Genomic DNA, 18,926 nt, shown 5'->3' on the forward strand with positions numbered 1-18,926 from the left:
GTAGAAATGTAGTAAACCTAAATATACTCTAGTCAGATTATAGTCAAGCTTTTCACTGTAGGTATACAGTAGGTATACATCAGGAGGAATAGCCAATGTATATCTCCAAAAGACAGTTCCAACATCCATTTGACGCTGAATAGATATTACTAAGCCTCCATGAAACCTATACATGTAGGTGGAAACACGATTGATCTTGTCTTCCATCGACTCCTCACATTTTCTAAATTTACTAACTCTTCTCTGCCCCTCTCTGATCATAATCTTCTATCTCTCACCATCAGTGCCCTCTCCCCTTCACAAGATACACCTACCCATCATACATATAGGAATTTGCATGCTATCAGATACCTCTCAGATACTCTACAGTCCTCTCTGTCCCCCATCTCCTCAATCACCTGTACCAATCTGGCCACCAGTCACTATAATGAAACCCTTAAAAATGCATTGGATGAGGTGGCTCCCCCCTCCACTCATAAAGTCCCACATAGGAGGCAGCAACCCTGGCACACGCCACAGACACGATTTCTTCAGCGGTGCTCTAGGTGTGCCGAACGTCTCTGGAGAAAATCACGTTCACCTGCAGATTTCCTCCACTTCAAATTTATGCTTAAAACATATCTCTCTCTCTCTCTCTCTCTCTCTCTCTCTTCTCTCTCCAGCAACCCTAAAAGGCTTTTTGAAACTTTTCATTCCTTACTCACACCCAAGGTGCAGACGCCATTCACAGACCTTAGTGCTGATTACCTGGCCACTTATTTCCATGATAAAATTGATAAGATATGTCAGGAAATTACTGCCCAAGCCCCAGGTGGCATTGATCCCATCACCTACCATAGTACTGATCCACTCACCAGCCACACTTCAGACTGTCCATTCTCATCTTTTGAACCTGTTACAGAAGAGGAAGTCTCTTAGCTACTTTCTTCATCTTGCCCTACAACCTGCAGTAGTGACCCCTTCCCCTCACACCTTCTCCAATCTCTGTCACCTGCTGTCACTACTTACCTTACTAAAATATTTAACCTCTCTCTCTTCTAGAATCTTCCCATCCTCCTTCAAGCATGCTGTTATAACTCTGCTATTGAAAAAAACCCTCCTTGGACCCGTCCTGTGCTGCTAACTATCGACCCGTCTCCAACCTCCCCTTCATCTCTAAACTCTTGGAACGCCTGGCCTATTCTCGTTTAATCCGCTATCTCTCTGCTAACTCTCTTCTTGACCCCTTACAATCTGGTTTCCGCGCTCTGCACTCTACTGAAACGGCTCTCACAAAAGTCTCCAATGTTCTCCTGACGGCTAAATCCAATGGTGACTTCTCTCTTCTTATTCTTGTGGACCTCTCTGCAGCTTTTGACACTGTTGACCATCATCTCCCCCTCACTATACTCCGCTCAGTCGGCCTCATGGACACTGCGCTCTCCTGGTTCTCCTCTTATCTCTCAGACCGCACTTTCTGTGTATCATTTGCGGGCTCTGTTTCCTCCCCTCTTTCCCTTGCTGTTGGGGTTCCTCAGGGCTCGGTCCTAGGCCCCCTGCTCTTTTCTCTCTACACAGCCCCCATTGGACAAACCATTGCCAGATTTGGTTTGCGGTACCATCTTTTTGCCCAATTATACACATCTTCCCGGGATGCAGTGGAGCAACTATGGCTGTATAAGTCTCCACACATCTGAAAAGGTGGTCTTTCCTTAAGGAGTGACATTATCCCCATAATCTGGTCTCTCAGCCTCTCACTTCTACCAAATCAGTTCTCTCTAGGCTGTGCTGATGAAGTCCAACCAGACAGAAATGGTGCCATCCATAGCTGAGATATTTCAAATAATTCGATTTTTAACAAAACCACATAGACATTGATTTGTCTTAGACAAACTAAAATGGCCAACTGTCACATGTATTGTACAGGAGAAATACAGATGTGTCTTTGGAGTCAGCATGACATCATAGCACCTGACATCAGTTGATGGCCTCTCAGACTGTGGTTGGTGGACACTTTATAGTGCTGTTGACATATACACTATATAAGGCATTGTAAGCTTTTGCATGAGGCATTTGTGGCAATGATGGAAGTAATGAAAGATCTGTTATTTATCTTACTATATCATACAGATCACTCAGTTATGAAAAACTTAACATTACAAGGAAAGCGTTAGAGAAACTTAAGCTTATCTAGACTACAAAACTGTTCTGCATCAATGCTGATTCTAAAGAGATTTCTGCAGCAGCATCAGAAGTTTCATTTATGATCTAGTCTATAAGGGAAACCTAGTGGATGGAACAACATCACCCAAAGTGCAATTGGCATTTGAATTCACAGGCAGCCACTTATAGAGTATAGAGCACAAAGGAAAGGATCAAAGACTGTTTAATGTAACGAGGCAAAAAACTGTAACTGCTACATTCTCAAACATTGAATTTCTCTAGCTGGTAGGGTTAGAGTTGTTCTCAGGTGTCGCTCTTGGATTTTTCAGGCAGAGATGTGGTGTTTCTACCTAAGTAAAAAAAAACAAAAACAAAAAAAAACATCCCCTTGACAGGTATATCTCCTAATGTATTCTTACATGAAGCTTAGTCTACACATATTTGGACATTCATCTATTGTCTTACAATTATCTTGACAAGACAATTAAATGTAAAAATCAACATAATGCTATCATCCAGATAAAATAATATACTTTCTTAAAGGGGTATTCCCACGTCGCATACTCACCCGTCTTCGTTTCTGTGAAATCTTCTGTCTTCCGGCTTTTTTTCTTCATTGGTGGGTGGGGTCACATATGCAAAGCCAAGCGGCGAGATGCCGCTGGCCCTGCGTGCGCACTGATAGACCAGTCTAGTCTTCACAATTGCGAATACAGACACGACAGGGTGTCGGGTCTGTATTCGCATTGTGAAGGCTAGACTGGTCTATCAGTGCGCACGCAGGGCCAGCGGCATCTCGCCGCTTGGCTTTGCATATGTGACCGCGGACTGGAATAACAGCATCGCTTCTGCCGCTGCTGGCTTCATGCAGGGCAGAAACATAGCGATGTTGCTGGCTGCACCTGTGCCGGCATCTAACCCTGTATTGGCGGCCCCTTCCCCCAAAGGGTAAACTACCCCCCCCCCAGGCTCGCTCCCGTGCACTTAGCCCCTCCTCCCCCCCCCCCTGAGAGCAGCAGATACATCACTTGACTCATGAGCAGCTAGGTCAGGGCTGTGGCCACAAAAAAATGAATAAAGTAATAAAGTGGACAAACAAAGCAGTTTTTCTGAAGCAATGTATTTAGGAAAAGTCTTACATCCACATTAACAAGCAATATAGATAGGATCCTTGTGATGGGACAACCCCTTTAAGCTCTTCATAATTGTTAGGATTGGGTCCCGCAGGGTTCTCTCTCAGCGCACAGTACCACCTGCGGGTCAATCTAACTCTTGCCCGCGGCCTCGGGTAGTGAGGTGTCTGGAGTGCAAATCCAGCTTTCGGCCTACTGAGCATGCTCAGACATTTTGGAGCCGCTCAGAGGCTAAGTCCCATTTTGCCCATACTGAGCATGATTGGTGACAGCATGGCCACTGCCCTGTTGGGCGGGGACTAGCCTTTATATAGTGTGAGCCGACGCCCATCTGTTGCTCACACTTTGACTAAGTACCGTGAGACAAGAGGTTAGGGCCAGGTTCCAGTTAATGGTAGGAGCAGTCTCTAGGGATCTAGGTAGGATTCCTTGGCCCTGCCAGTGGGAATCAGTAGCTATTTAACTGTCTACTCACTTAGTAGCTCCTAGCTATTGCAGGAGCATGTTTTGTGGCTGACCTGGGGTGAAGGTTAATCCTCGGCAGCCTTGCTGTTTCAGCTGTACTGTGCACCTGTCCAGTGAGGTTAACTGGCAGGGTGTTGTTGCAGCTTGTTCACACTGCGCCACATGACTGCCAGTGCAGTTTAACTGGTTGCACACTGTTCAGACCTTACAGCCGCCCATCTGGGCCTGTGGACCTCGCTGCAGTGCCTTGCAGACTAGCAGGTCTGTCGTTTAAAAATATTTTTAAATATATACACAGAACTGTAACAATAATCTACTGAACAGTATTTCTTTCTTCAGTCCATAACAATAATTGGCACATGCCTACACATCCAGCGGATATTAGATGCTGAAAATAACAGAAGTGATTGCTTAGGAAGGGGCTAGAGAATACATTGTAACTGCACCCAAACCAGAAGGATGCAAAAAGCTGGAGTTGGTGGAGGTCATGAACGGTCCCTTTAAGTGGTTGAATACGATAAACCTTGTGATGTAACTTTTTATCACAGTATATTATTAGGAGACTTTGCTGACCGTGATTGATGGTATCTTCTGACTCATGTACAGTCATGGGTTGTTGTAAATGACTTCTGCAAACAAAAAGATTGCTAGCTCCTATTGACATAGAAATTATAAGGAACCAGATGATCACATTATGTCACTTGATCATTATTTTAATATTTAATGCCTGAATAATTTATGAGCCTTGTTTGTCATATACTTTGTATTCAAAGGAGATCTCAGAGAATAGTAAAAGGCCTTTACTTAGATCAAAACAGTGTTTATTGTGCCATACAGTCCCCAGATAGCTCCATACTGTGTAAATGTAAGATGAGTAAAGGTAAACCGTGGGGAATGTAGTTCAGAGGAGTGGCTCATACTCATTTTAACTCTGAAATGGAGAGCAACATATAATGGCTTGATACGAGATGTACACAGCTGTTCCACTGTCTTTTTAGCGAAACTCTTCTTCATTAGAGCAAAAACAAGGTTTCTCACTAATGCTGGTATTCTCCACTCTGCATACTTGTTACGGTTCTGTATATATATATATATATATATATATATATATATATATAAATCATTTTTTAAACTACAGAACCTCTGGGCTGCAAGACACTGCAGCGAGGTTCACAGGCCCAATGGTGGGCGGTTGTATGTCTGAACAGCATGCTAAAGTTAAACTGAAGAGACACTGCAGCGTGGTACATAATGTGAACAGAGTGCATTAAACACTGGCAGTGGTGTGGTGCAGTACTCAATGTGAACACAGTGCAAAACACAAACAAAGCTGCCTAGGGTTAACACTCACCCCAGGTCAGCAACAAACACACATGCCCCTGCAACAGCTAGGAGCCACCACAGAAGTCTGACAGTACACATAGGCTATCTCAAAGACCAAACCTGCTGCAGCTCCACAAGCTGGAACGGTGCCTACTGCTCCTAGCCCTGGTGTAGAGCTGACAGTTCAGGGTTTACAGGTCCTACCTAACAGCACCCAGATAGAAGCAGAGAAACCCCACACAGAGGCCTAGTCTGGCAACCTGCCTGAGTACTGGAGCCTATCCCTGAAACTACCGTCAATAGCAAAACTCCATGGACTTTGAGGCGAAGTGTGAGTGTCGGGCGGGTGTCAGCTCACACTATTTAAAGGGAAGTCCCTGCCCAATAGATGTGGTGGTGATGACCTCACCGCTCATGCTCAGTAGGGGAGAAATGGCACTTAGCTTGTGAGCAGCTCCAATACGTTGGAGCATGCTCAGTAGGGCGAAATCTGGGCTTGGACTGACCCACTGGTGGCACTGTGCACTGTGAGAGCAACCTGCAGGACCCAATCCTAACAATACTCGATAATACATAAACCCAGTCCATATAAGAACCATAAAAACCCATATAAGAACTAAGTATTATATAATATGTCTACAACAATTGGTTCTGATTTTTAAACCTGCAGATTTGTAAATATATAGCACAGGTTTAAGGGCCCTTTCATATAAACTATTTCCTGTGCTTGTTCCGTCCATCGAAAATATTGAACAGCACATAAATCTATTATAGTCATTTTGGCAATTCACGTGTTATTTTTCTCATCATCCCGACTACATGAATTATACATATGTATCACAAGAACAGCAGCTAGAATTATAACATGAACCTCCTGGGCTACAATGCAAAATTTGTAATGTGCCCCCACTTACCATGTGCCATCTATAATACTGGTGTCTTCTTATGTTTTGGACAGCGATTGCTTCTTCGGCATCTCCTGTAGCTATGTCCCTGGCATGTAGCTTTACATGATAAACTGACAAATCTTTTTGCTAGCATATCGCTTAGTGACAATGTGTGGCCATTAAATCGTTGGGACAGATACATCAACATCTGATACAAATTGTCATATTTTTGTAAATCTAATTTTAGTCCAAAATATTCCGAATCTGACTTGAAGAAGATGGGCCATGAATTATTGTGCCAAATTTAGCAAAAATTTTGAAGTAGTGCAATTTGTCCAAGTCTAGCAAAGTAAATATGTGACATTATGTAACTTTTCATGTGTTTCGTTAGCTTGTCATCAGAGTTGGGGAGCTGGAGAATGATTATTTTAAATGATATGCTACAATTAATGACATTTTACAATTTGATGCAAAAATTGTTATATATTTACTTTCATAGAAATTCAATCATTGAGTTGGAGTCAGTGGTTTGGCCTACTAACTCGACAGCTCTGCTTGTCATTATATTTAGAGATGAACGAGTAGTACTTGATCGAGTAGGTGTTCGATCGAATACTACGGTATTCGAAATACTCGTACTCGATCGAACACTACTAGCTGTTCGAAGTTTAACGTTCGATGCAGAACCAGCGTTGATTGGCAGAATGCTATACATTCTGCCAATCAACGCTGATTCTTCTCTTACCTTTAGAAGTCTTCTCCCGGCGCATCGTCCCTGCAGCGTCTTCCGGCTGGAATTCACTATGCCTGAATTCCAGCCGGAAGAAGGCGCGGGGACACTGCGCCGGGAGAAGACTGCACGGAGAATCCAGCCCGACCATCACTCGTGGACTTGGTAAGTATAATTTTATCGAATTTTGCATACCCTTGAAATGAGCATTTACCCCCATAGACTATAATGGGGTTCAAAATCCGTTTGAACAGTCAAACAGTGAGCGGCTGTTCGAATCGGATTTCGAACCTCGGACATTTTAGTGTTCGCTCATCTCTAATTATATTATATTGAATTTGTTTCATAAAGTTTCCATATCAAACTTATTTCAATAGTCCTTCCACGTGTAACAGTTGGTCTTCTGCTGCTGATTGTGTGTATATATAGTTACAGTGTCTACCCAATCGCCATGATGTGTATATCTGTCAATGAGCAAAAGTGACCCCTTGGCCATGTCAGATAAATATATCATTTATTCATTCATTTAGAGCGTCTGACCTGACGGGACCTGCTCTCGTTTTTTGCACTTGAGAAAGGGGGGCCAGTGTAAGGCCCGAAACGCGTTGTGCTATATGCTGTATTTTTAACTATCCAATAAACCCTATGTGATTGGACCCTGGTTTACCATCTTCCTGAACTTAGCAGTGTGTACGGTTCTCCCTCAACGGACCTTTGGTCTTCTTTTCCTCTCCAGTATTTCCTCCGGTTCTCCGGTGACGGATTGAACTGCTGCCACTCTCACCCTAATACGATTTCAAGTGTTGTGACTATTCACAACCTCATAAGGGGAGAGGTCATCTGGTCCACGTTAATACTTACCCAGTTTTTGATCATCTGTGTACTCTCAAATACTACACTTAGTGCGCTCGGTGTCTTTGTTTTGTTTTAGATAAATATATCATGGAATTATAAGGGGTTAACAAAAAAGAAACTGTTTAAGTAAAGATCATTCCTTCTCCATGTGGTTTTCTCTCCCCATGACTGGCTCATGAATATAATAACACATGATGGGATAAGTAAATATAACTATCCTACTAATGTACAGAGATCCCAAGTACTTCTATACAGACCTTGTGCACCAGTCTAGAAGGAATTATCTGTACCACAAGACTACACGATGGATCCCTGTACTTATAAGCGCTATCATCTACATGACCAGGATGCCAGACAATTTCTGGAGCATTATTTTTCAGATAAATCTGAAGTGGTCTTTGGAGAGGATGGCTTGAAATTTCCCATTACAAGCCTTACAAAAACTTTCACAAAAGGTCTGTATCTTGATTTTTTTTATGTTTCATTTATTTTAACCCTTTAAGGACATGGGGTAGTTTAAGTGCTAAGACTCTGCAACTTTTTTTTCATATTTTCCATCTCCACCTTCCAATACTCACAAGTAGAGATGAGCGAATAGTATTCGAAACTAGAGTTTCCAATACCTCGCTCCCATAGGAATGCATGGGAGCAGCTGTAGATCAAGGGCTTAAGCGCCGGCCGGCGGCGCAGGCTGCTAGCATGCATTCCTATGGGAGCGAGGTATTTGAATCTAGTATTTGAATCAACTCTACTCATAACTTCTTTCTTTCTTTCTTTCTTTCTTTCTTTCTTTCTTTCTTTCTCTCTCACGGCTTATTCTTTGCATGACAAGATTTAGTTGGCACAATTTTGGGGTACATTTAATATTTTGTACTAAAGTACTAAATCAATCCCTATATATCATTTTTTTCCTACAGGTCATATTAAAGGAGACATCTTACTGGACCTCAGCATTGGTTCTGTGGTTCATCATCTGTATTCAGCCTGTGAGTTTTTCAAAGACATCATAGTACTGAAGATCAAAGACAGATGTATCCTGGAGCTGAAAAGATGGGTGGACAAACGTACAGGAGCCTTTCATTGGGGCCATGCTGCAAAACATCATGTAGACATAGAAGGGAAAAGGTGAAGTATTTGTCCAACTATTAAGGAAAACCCACTGTCATTGTCATAGAGAACATATGGAGACAGATCTATATTGTGTTCCAAATTATTATACTAATTATTAGAGATGAGCCAGTAGTACTCGATCGAGTAGGTATTTGATGGAATACTACGGTATTCGAAATACTCGTACTCGATCGAGTACCACTCGCTGTTCGAATGTAAAAGTTCGATGCAGAACCAGCATTGATTGGTAGAATGCTATACAGTCGGCCAATCAACGCTGGTTCTTCTCCTACCTTTAGAAGTCTTCTCCGTGCAGCTTCCCCCGGTGTCTTCCGGCTCTTCATTCACTCTGCCAGGCATCGGGCCTGGGCAGAGCCAACTGCGCATGTCCTCTTGTAGTGCGGGCATGCGCAGTCAGCTCTGCCCCGGCCTGATGCCTAGCAGAGTGAATGAAGAGCCGGAAGATGCCGCGGGGACGCTGCACGGAGAAGACTTCTCGGAGGATCCAGCCTGACCCTCACTCGTGGACTTGGTAAGTGTAATTTGATTGAACGTTGCCTACCCCTGAAACGAGCATTTTCCCCCCATAGACTATAATAGGGTTCGATATTCGATTCGAGTAGTCGAATATTGAGGGGCTACTCGAAACGAATATCGAACCTCGGACATTTTACTGTTCGCTCATCTTTACTAATTATATTTTTTCAGATTTTCCTAAATAGCTGATGCAAATGACAAAGCTGATGTACAACAAAGTTTCTGAACATTTTATAGATGGAAAAGAACTGAAAATGGTCATTTGTAGAATTTCCATCGTTAAGAGGTGACATTTACTGAAATCAAAAGTTATTTCAATCAAAAACATCTGAACAGTCCAGGTTACATGTTACATAGGACCCTTCTTTGATATCCCCTTCACAATTCATTGAACTTGGGACTATTCGAATAGTTTCTTTTTGATATTCTTTGCAGGATGTCACTAACACCTTTCAGAGTTGCTGTGTTGATGTGAACCATCTTTCAGCCTCATAGAAATTTTGCTGGAGGATACTCCAAAGATGCTCAATAGGGTTGAGGTCAGGGCAGGATAGTGGCCAAACCATGACTTTCTCTCCTTTTATGCCCATAACACCCAATGACTCAAAGGTCTTCTTTGCTGGGATAAGATTGAGCATTGTCCTGCATGAAGATAGTTTTGCTACAGAAGAAAGTGGTCATTCAGAAACCGTATACTTTTCTGAGGTCATTTTCACACCTTTGAGCACTCCAAAGGAGCCTCTCCCCCATGGTTTTGGCCAAATACATGGTAACACCTCCTACTTGCTGATGTTTCAGCTTTGTTGGGATGTGGTGACCATCCACCAACCATCCACTACTCCATCAATCTAGACCAGGGGTGCCCAATATGTCGATCGTGATCTACTGGTCGATCGCAAAGGACGTATGGGTCGATTGCAGGATGCAGCCAGGGATCCCCGGTGTCTGCTTGGTTACAGTGCAGGCTGAGAGTCGACTCTCAGCCTGTGCTGTAAACAAGCACTCCGGACACTTGCAGGCCGGGCAGCAGCAGCTCCGGGGGATGACGTGCTCCCCGCTCTGCTTGTTCACAGCGCAGGCTGAGAGTCATCTCCAGACAATGGCAGGCGGGGCCGAATAGGTGGCCGAATAGTAGGCTTATGCATAACTAGAAGCCTCTGGAGGATTCTTCACCTTGAGGTTTGTCGGACTCCAAAGGCATCAGCAACTTCAAATCCCTGCTGTGTAATGGTATTTTAGAAGCTGCTCCCTTAATCCAATGAATTTGTCTGGCAGAAACCTTCCTCATTATACCTTTATCTGCACAAACCCATCTGTGCTCTGAATCAGCCACAAATATCTTCACAGTACAATGATCATGCTTAAAGGGATTCTATAATAAAAAAAAAACAAAACAAAAAAAACAAAACCTGTTTTTAAACTAAAAGCACGTAAAAACAGCCTTTAGAAGGGCTACTCATCTTTTACCTTTGTTTTGCAGGTACACGCCACCGTTTTTAAATTTTTCTTCTTTACTTCTTTAGGCTAATTGTGCTCAGAAACACAAGGGGTGTTCCCCCTGTACTCAGTGTTATCATCCATTCCAGTGCCACCTCTGTCTTCTGCTCCTGACGTGTCTCTTCCTCTTCACTCCACATCTTACACGAGACCACCACAAAATAGCAATGGAACATGCACAGTCATCTGTTCCATAAGCCATTTTGGGGTGGTATTGTGTAAGAAGAGGAGGAGACATGTGAGAAGCAAAGACAGAGGTGGCACTAGAATGGATGACAACACTGAGTACAGGGGGAACACCCCTTGTGTTTCTGAGCATAATTAGCCTAAAGAAGTAAAGAAGAAAAATTCCCTTTCTTCACTTTTTTTCTATTTCTTCCAGTCACCAGTTAGAAGACAAAGAAGTGAAAGTGAGATCAGCAATGCAACATGTTCTGAAATGTAACCTGGAGAAAGAAAATATGACCGAGCCGATAGTTTTACCTCCAGCCGATTGTATCATCAGTGCTTGGCTGTTAGATATTATCAGCAAAGACCAAGATGACTACATCAGATATCTCAGGAAGTTCTCAAGATTGCTGAAACCTGGAGGACACTTCATATTACTTGGGTGTTTAGGTATGACATATTATACAGCAGGGAAAGACAAGTTCCATGGTTTCACATATGATGAGGAGTTTGCCAGGAAATCTCTAGAAGGAGAAGATTTTATAATAGATGAGTGTAAGGTTAAGAAGAGAACAGCTGTGAGTGACCTTACTGACTATAAGGCTGTCATATACATTGTAGCTCACAAGGAGAAGAAGCTCTAGGTAGAAATGTAGTGAATAGAGATGAGCGAATAGTAAAATGTTCGAGGTTAGATATTCGTTTCGAGTAGCCCCTCAGTATTCGACTACTCGAATCGAATATCGAACCCTATTATAGTCTATGGGGGGAAAATGCTCATTTCAGGGGTAGGCAACGTCTATCAAATTATACTTACCAAGTCCACGAGTGAGGGTCGGGCTGGATCCTCCGAGAAGTCTTCTCCGTGCAGCGTCCCCGCGGCGTCTTCCGGCTCTTCCAGCTCTTCATTCACTCTGCCAGGCATCAGGCCTGGACAGAGCCGACTGCGCATGCCCACACTACAAGCACTACAAGCGGACATGCGCAGTCGGCTCTGCGCAGGCCTGATGCCTGGCAGAGTGAATTCAGAGCCAAAAGACGCCGCGGGGAAGCTGCGCAGAGAAGACTTCTAAAGGTAGGAGAAGAACCAGCGTTGATTGGCCGACTGTATAGCATTCGGCCAATCAATGCTGGTTCTGCATCGAACTTTTACATTCGAACAGCGAGTGGTACCGATCGAGTACGAGTATTTAGAATACCGCAGTATTCGATCGAATACCTACTCGATCGGGTACTACTCGCTCATCTCTAGTAGTGAACTGATTAGACTCTAGTCAGATTATATCCAAGCCTTCTATCATGGGTATACATCTATAGAATTAACCAAAGTATACCTCCAACAGAAGGTTCCAACATCCATTTGGAACCCTAGGCTTACATGATAAGTACACGGCATGACATATGTCTTTCCGCAGGATGCCTCTGCATAGAATACACAGAAAACAATGCTTTGCTTAAAAGAAAACTAGAAAAACATGGCTTTTTTTTTTTTTTTTCTTTAGGCTGCAATCACACGGAGTAACGCCAGCGTGTATCACAGCCGTACACGCCGGCATTACAGCAGGGCTGCCGTACACTTCACATTCATTTCTATGGGAGCCGGCATACGAGCGCTCCCCTTAGAAATGAATGGGCTGCTTCTTTCACTGCGAGCAGTCCCATTGAAGTGAATGGGAAGTGCTGGCGTGTACGGCTCGGCATGAGCAGAGCTTGCCATATACTACGGCACTTCCCATTCACTTCAATGGGACTGCTCGCAGTGAAAGAAGCAGCCCATTCATTTCTAAGGGGAGCGCTCGTATGCCGGCTCCCATAGAAATGAATGTGAAGTGTACGGCAGCCCTGCTGTAACGTCGGCGTGTATGGCTGTGATACACGCTGGCGTTACTCCGTGTGAATGCAGCCTTAGAAGTGACATCATGAATTGAATAGGACTGAGCTGTAGAATGGCCATGAGACCAATGTAATATTCAATCCATGGCTCGTGGCTTCCTCTATTATATTATTTGCCATCAACAATTTATAGAAAAAAGCGTTAGTTTGCTTAAGTAAAGTCTTGGTTGCACAAATTATGGACCTGCTTAGGTTGAAGAAAGCAAAATGGTGGAGGGTGCAGAGCCCTGCTGTATAGTAACATACACAGCTTGTATATAATGTAAGGCTAGCATAAAGTAAGAAGAACAATAGGCTTTGTTATGATAGATGAATATGATTGTTATAGGGGTTTACAAAGAACTCCCTATAGGATGTTAGTATTAGGGGCGGGACTCGGTGGAACAGTGGGTATCCTCATTTTTAGTCCCCAGCGGCATCTTCACAGGCTGTGACATCAGAAAGGGAAAGTAGAGAAGGATCAATGAGACACTGATACTTTACTTCCCCTCCTAGTCTGCCAGCTGATGAACAGGAACACTAACGTTTCGTTGCTTCTTCAGGCTCAGAGCCCTGTTATCTGCTGCATCACTAAGCCCCGCCCCTTTATTCAAACATCCTGGCACAGCTGTGACCCTGTGACTTTGTGATTTTACTATAAATTGATTGATTTGCTGCCACCACTTTGCTTCTTGAATCTTTCTTGTATTTATAATGCTGGGACTTGTGATCATTTGGGACTTTGTGCGGGATTATATGACTTCTGGCTTTTCCATTGTATCAGTGTTATAATAAAGATAGGATGACATTACACTGTGTTTCTCACCTTCACTTTATCAGTGTTACCTGCCGACCCCAGGGCATAACAGATATTAAAGAAGTTACCCAGTTTCTAATATCAATATTAGATCTGCAAGGATCATACATGTACAGCTCACATGCTATACCATCTGCTAGAGCAGCTGTAGGTACTGCAGATTTGTCCATTGAAGTCTATGGGGTAACAGAAGTGCCACAATTTTACTATGCATTGTATGGCTGAGGCCCCATGTTGCAGAAATGCAGCTGTTTATGTTGCGGTTTTTTGAGCCAAAGTCAAAAGTGGATTCAGCAGAAGGTAAAAGTATAAGAACTTATATTACTATATATTTTCCATTCCCTTTGTAGCCACTCCTAGGCTTGGCTCAAAAACCTGCAGCAAAATCTGCAACAGAAGAAGATTCCCCGGGTCTAGAAACTTAGAAAAATATTTTTCCCATTTAGTAAACAATGTGGCATAAAAATAAATCAAAATAGCCAAACCGCAATTCTGTTGTTTTGTAAAAATTTGATGAAAAAGAGACCAAAGTAGACAAGTAATGAAGTAAAATTAAAAAGTTAATTGAACACTGGGGCCCGCCTCCAGTGCTGCGAGAATGGGATCGAAAAGTGTCCGGGTTTGAGCGCCGGTGAGAGTTTTATGCACTCCGCGGCGAAACCGTTTTTTTTAAACCGGACACAGAGTCGGACATGCAGTACTCTGTGTCCGGTTTAAAAAAAACGGTTTCGCCACGGAGAGCATAAAACTCTCACCGGCGCTCACGGCCAGACTCGGCATGACAGGTTTCCAGCTTCTGTCTGCAGAAGACAGAAAACTGAAAACGGAATGCCGAACGCTGGTGTGAACCCAGCATCAAGGAGATTATATGGGCGCTATCACTATATCCGCACGTTCGGCAGCAGGAGGTCGACTGTTACACATGGACTGATTATTGCTGCAACTGCCCCATCAGAGATACATGTGATATGTAAAAATTTGCCCCTTAAAGACACAGTCCCATTATGACATGTGTCACTCCATGTAATAAATTAGTGATACTTTAACTTTAAATGGTAATTGTTAAGAGATCTTCAAAAATAAAGAATGACACAACAGTTCACTGGCTAACGCACCTTATTTACCTGCACTAAATGGCATTTTCCATGTTTTATTTGGTGGCGTGAATGGAGGATGAACCAAAGAGGCAGTGGACTCTATTTTTTTCATGTTGTCATGTACAATCAGTGCAGATAGAAGGAGGGTATAAGCATATACTATATTCCAATAAATCATCCTAATCCCCACCCCCTTCTGCACCAAACTTGCACAGCGGTGCACAGAGGCCACATGGCTCCCGAGATTGGACCTCACAGCCTTTGTATACTACCACACAGACTCCTTGAAGCAGGTAACATTGATAAGGTGAATAGATTGCATCCAGCTGAATGTCATTTGTGAAGATTTATTACAACACAGATATAATGGAAAAAACCGAAGCCTTATGATACTGCATAATGTCTGAAATGAACACAAGCCCGGCACAATCCATAAAACTGGTTACAATAAATTACCCAATTTTGAAAAAAAAGACATTCATAGTAAAGACACGGGGGTTCACACAAGGGGTGGTGACATGGGTGCATGGTTGAAAATGAATGGGACTAAGCTGCTATATGGTCATGTGACCAATGGATGTGATGTCAATCCCTGAGAAAAAAAAAAACAGCCAGGTTTTCTAATCCTGGACAACTCTTTTGTTGTTGATATCCTTTTTTAATTTTTGCTTTTGTTTTTCAAACTATAGTTGTCTGTGTATTTTTGGGGTGTAATTTTCTTGTAAGTCTAAGGCTACTTATTCAGTGTCAAATGGATGTCAGAATCTCATATAGGAGATGTACATTGGCTAACCCTCCTGGTGTATACACACAATGGAAGGCTTGCATATAATCTAACATGTGTCTAGATAGTTCACTATTAGAGACGAGCGAGTAGTATTTGATCGAGTAGGTATTGGATAGAATACTACGGTATTCGAAATACTCGTACTCAATCGAGTACCACTCGCTATTCGAATGGAAAAGTTTGATGCAGAACCAGCATTGATTGGCCGAATGCTATACAGTCGGCCAATCAACGCTGGTTCTTCTCCTACCTTTAGAAGTCTTCTCCATGCAGCTTCCCTGCGGCGTCTTCCGGCTCTGAATTGACTCTGCCAGGCATCAGGTCTGGGTAAAGCCGACTGCGCATGTCTGCTTGTAGTGTGGGCATGCGCAGTCGGCTCTGCCCAGGCCCGATGCCTGGCAGAGTGAATTACAGAGCCGGAAGACGCCGCGGGGACGCTGCAAGGAGAAGACTTCTCGGAGGATCCAGCCCGACCCTCACTCGTGAATTTGGTAAAAGGTTTTTCAGGTCGTGAATTTGGTAAGTATAATTTGATCGAACGTTGCCTACCCCTGAAACGAGCATTTCCCCCCATAGACTATAATAGGGTTCGATATTTGATTCGAGTAGTCGAATATTGAGGGGCTACTCGAAACGAATATCAAACCTCGAACATTTTACCGTTCGCTCATCTCTATTCCCTACATTACTACCTAGAGCTACAATGAATATGATAGCCTTATAGTCAACAAGGTTACTCACAGATGTTCTCTTATGGACCTTACAGTCGTCTATTATAAAGCCTTCTCCTTCTAGAGCCTTCTTGACAAAATTTTCATCATAATTCAAAACATGGAACTTGTCTTTCCCAACTGTAATATATGTCGTATGTAAAGTCCCAAGTAATATGAAGTGTCCTCCAGGTTTCGGCAATCTTGAGAACTTCCTGAGATATCTGATGTAGTCATCTTGGTCTTTGCTGATAGCCTCTAGTAGCCAAGTACTGATGATACAATCGGCTGGAGGTAAAACTATCGGCTCGGTCATATTTTCTTTCTCGAGGTCACATTTCACAACGTGTTGTATTGATGATCTCACTTTCACTTCTTTGTCTTCTAACTGGTGACTGAAAGAGATGGAAAAAGTAAAGAAAGATTGTCCCATGGTCAACATCCATTGGGAAAGCTATTTTTGGATTATTGGCTTCAAAATACTGGTAGTGAGACTGGAATTTGGCCATACTTTTTATGGTATGACTCCATGTTGATCCTTAGGTCATGCTGGTCCTAAGGTGCAGTATATACAAAGGTCCTTCTTGGATTATTAGAGAGTAGGTGACCTGGCTGACATGGAGCCTGTTATGTTAGGTTAGTTGATCCACATGACTAACCAGGACCTCCTGTATGTCAGGCAGACAACATATCCATTGAGCCACTAATATTAAATTGATGGGGATTTCTTCCCCATTAGTCACTTTCTTATGTTAAAGATTTAGTATACGTAATTATTAAAACAGTGAATTAGAATAAACCCATTTTTTAACTATTTATAAAGTGGTCATTACTAGAGATGAGCGAATATACTCAATCGAATACCTCCACTGCATAGCTCCCGGCGCCAGGGAAAGTGGGAGTGGCAGTAAAAATTTGATGCCCCGGATGTTGTTTTTGCAACGGGAGCTAGGCGGCGGAGGTATTCGATCGAATATACTCACTAATCTCTAGTCATTACAAATCAAACTAGATTTTTTCTTTTGTATTTAACTAGTAACAGTCTGGGGTCTGATATTGTTATACAGGGTATGAAAATATTTTTTCTCCTTGGAAAGTTCAATACCAACTTGGCCACAACCCTGTAAAAAGCTGTCCCAGGGTAAAGTCTCAGCCAGGGGAGGAGGCACAAAAAATTGCAGCCCTGCTTGTGGTTGACATTGGTATTCAGAGGTTCTTTCATCATGACACATCCAGCAGGATAATAGTTGGGGTGAGTTGGGTGGTCACAGCTTGGTGTAGTCTGTGTGTGGTTATTACAGGTAGAAGATAAACTGCCTAAACATTCCCTAGATCTGAGATTTCCTTAATAGTTGGACAAATACTTCACCTTTTTCCTTCTAGGTCTACATGAAGTTTTGCGGCATGGCCCCAATGAAAGGCTCCGGTACGTTTGTCCGTCCATCTTTTCAGCTCCAGGATACATCTGTCTCTGACCTTCAGCACTATCATGTGTTTGAAAAACTCACAGGCTGAATACAGATGATGGACCAGGGAACCTTGGCTGAGATCAAGCAAGATGTCTCCGATAATATGACCTGTAGGAAAAATGCAAAAACTGAACCAACCAACATATTTCGACAAGGGCCTACAGATACTAGATATCTGTGTTTCCTTGTAGAACTGGAGTTGCAACTGTTCAAAATTGTTGAACCCCTTAAACATCTGTGTCATACTATTATATTGTGCCTAGCAAATAGTTAACACTCAGCAGTGCAATAGTATGGCCCAGAGTTGCAGCAGGCACAGGAGTTGTGTCTTCTACATGGCTTCCAGGACCTAGCAGTAGCTTCAGGAGTGAGAAAATGCTGCTACTCCGGCAACTTACCCACTCATATTCCTTGATCAATATTGATCACAAAATTAGGTGGATAGGAGGGGAGTTTATCCCCCACATTACCCCACTCATGCTCCTTGCAACAAAGTTTGAGGGACTCTGAGAATCTGAGGGGTTGCCATTAAAGCCAGGAGGTCAATCAACAGGCTCCTGACTGCCGATATATTTGTACAATATACTGCAATACAGAAGGATACAGAAGGATTGCAGTATGTTATAAGGACACCAAGCAATCCCAGGTTCACGTCCCCTTGTGGGACAGGAAAATGTAAAATTTAATTGAAAGTGTAAAAAATAAACCATTTTAAAAAATCCCAATAAAAAATGTAAACCAAAAAAATAAAAATAAACATATTACACATCTCAATGTGTAGAAGGACTAAATATCCAAACATAACATTTTATTCTGTACAGTGAACGCCATAAGAAAACCTAAAGCCATATAGTGATAAAAAGTAATTGAAAAGTTGTCCATACCAAAAATACCAAACAAGAACTTGTCCAGCAAAAAAACCAAAAACAAAACAAAAAAACCCTCCAAAAAACTAAAAAAAAACTCCAAATCCAAGCTGATATTTATAAGTTCACAGAAAATGACAGAAGTTAAGAACTTTGGAAGGTGAAGATGGAAAATGTGAAAAGAACCTTAACCCCCCCCCCCTCCTCCAGACAACCCTGTGTACCTACCTGCTGCAAAAGCTTTTGTAAAGTTTTTAATGGGAAACTTCAAGGAGTCCTCTCCAAAGACCGTTTCAGCTCTATCTGAAAAATATTGGTCCAGTAATTGTCTGGAATCATAGTTGTGTACATGATAGAGTTTATGGGTTCTGGGATCCATCGTGTAGTCTTGCGGTACAGATGATGGGATTCCTTCTAGACTGGTGCACAAGGTCTGTATAGAAGTACTTGGGATCTCTGTA

The 18,926-nt window shown here is 42.7% G+C and overlaps 2 protein-coding genes across 2 annotated transcripts; one reads left to right on the forward strand and one right to left on the reverse strand.

Moving 5' to 3' along the window:
• The first annotated feature begins 7,824 nt into the window (after positions 1-7,824).
• Positions 7,825-11,491, forward strand: LOC142209877 (nicotinamide N-methyltransferase-like). The gene is made up of 3 exons (XM_075278915.1): positions 7,825-7,990; positions 8,453-8,660; positions 11,062-11,491. The coding sequence occupies exons 1-3, from the start codon at positions 7,840-7,842 to the stop codon at positions 11,489-11,491; spliced, it is 789 nt and encodes a 262-aa protein (XP_075135016.1). The 5' UTR covers positions 7,825-7,839.
• Positions 11,492-16,044: 4,553 nt separating this feature from the next.
• Positions 16,045-18,874, reverse strand: LOC142209180 (nicotinamide N-methyltransferase-like). The gene is made up of 3 exons (XM_075278113.1): positions 18,694-18,874; positions 17,500-17,707; positions 16,045-16,525 (listed from the first exon to the last, which is right to left on the reverse strand). Exons 1-3 carry the CDS (start codon positions 18,842-18,844, stop codon positions 16,045-16,047), a joined length of 840 nt encoding a protein of 279 aa, XP_075134214.1. The 5' UTR covers positions 18,845-18,874.
• Between the last annotated feature and the right edge of the window lie 52 nt (positions 18,875-18,926).

The sequence above is a fragment of the Leptodactylus fuscus genome, chromosome 6, assembly GCF_031893055.1.
Source record: "Leptodactylus fuscus isolate aLepFus1 chromosome 6, aLepFus1.hap2, whole genome shotgun sequence".
Lineage (NCBI taxonomy): Eukaryota > Metazoa > Chordata > Amphibia > Anura > Leptodactylidae > Leptodactylus > Leptodactylus fuscus.

Coding starts and splice junctions, on each gene's coding strand:
- LOC142209877 (XM_075278915.1), top strand. CDS start 7,840: ATGGATCCCTGTACTTATAAGCGCTATCATCTACATGACCAGGATGCC. Junction 7,991..8,452: donor TACAAAAACTTTCACAAAAG/GTCTGTATCTTG, acceptor TTTTTCCTACAG/GTCATATTAAAGGAGACATC. Junction 8,661..11,061: donor GTAGACATAGAAGGGAAAAG/GTGAAGTATTTG, acceptor TATTTCTTCCAG/TCACCAGTTAGAAGACAAAG.
- LOC142209180 (XM_075278113.1), bottom strand. CDS start 18,844: ATGGATCCCAGAACCCATAAACTCTATCATGTACACAACTATGATTCC. Junction 17,708..18,693: donor TACAAAAGCTTTTGCAGCAG/GTAGGTACACAG, acceptor TTTTTCCTACAG/GTCATATTATCGGAGACATC. Junction 16,526..17,499: donor GTAGACCTAGAAGGAAAAAG/GTGAAGTATTTG, acceptor CATCTCTTTCAG/TCACCAGTTAGAAGACAAAG.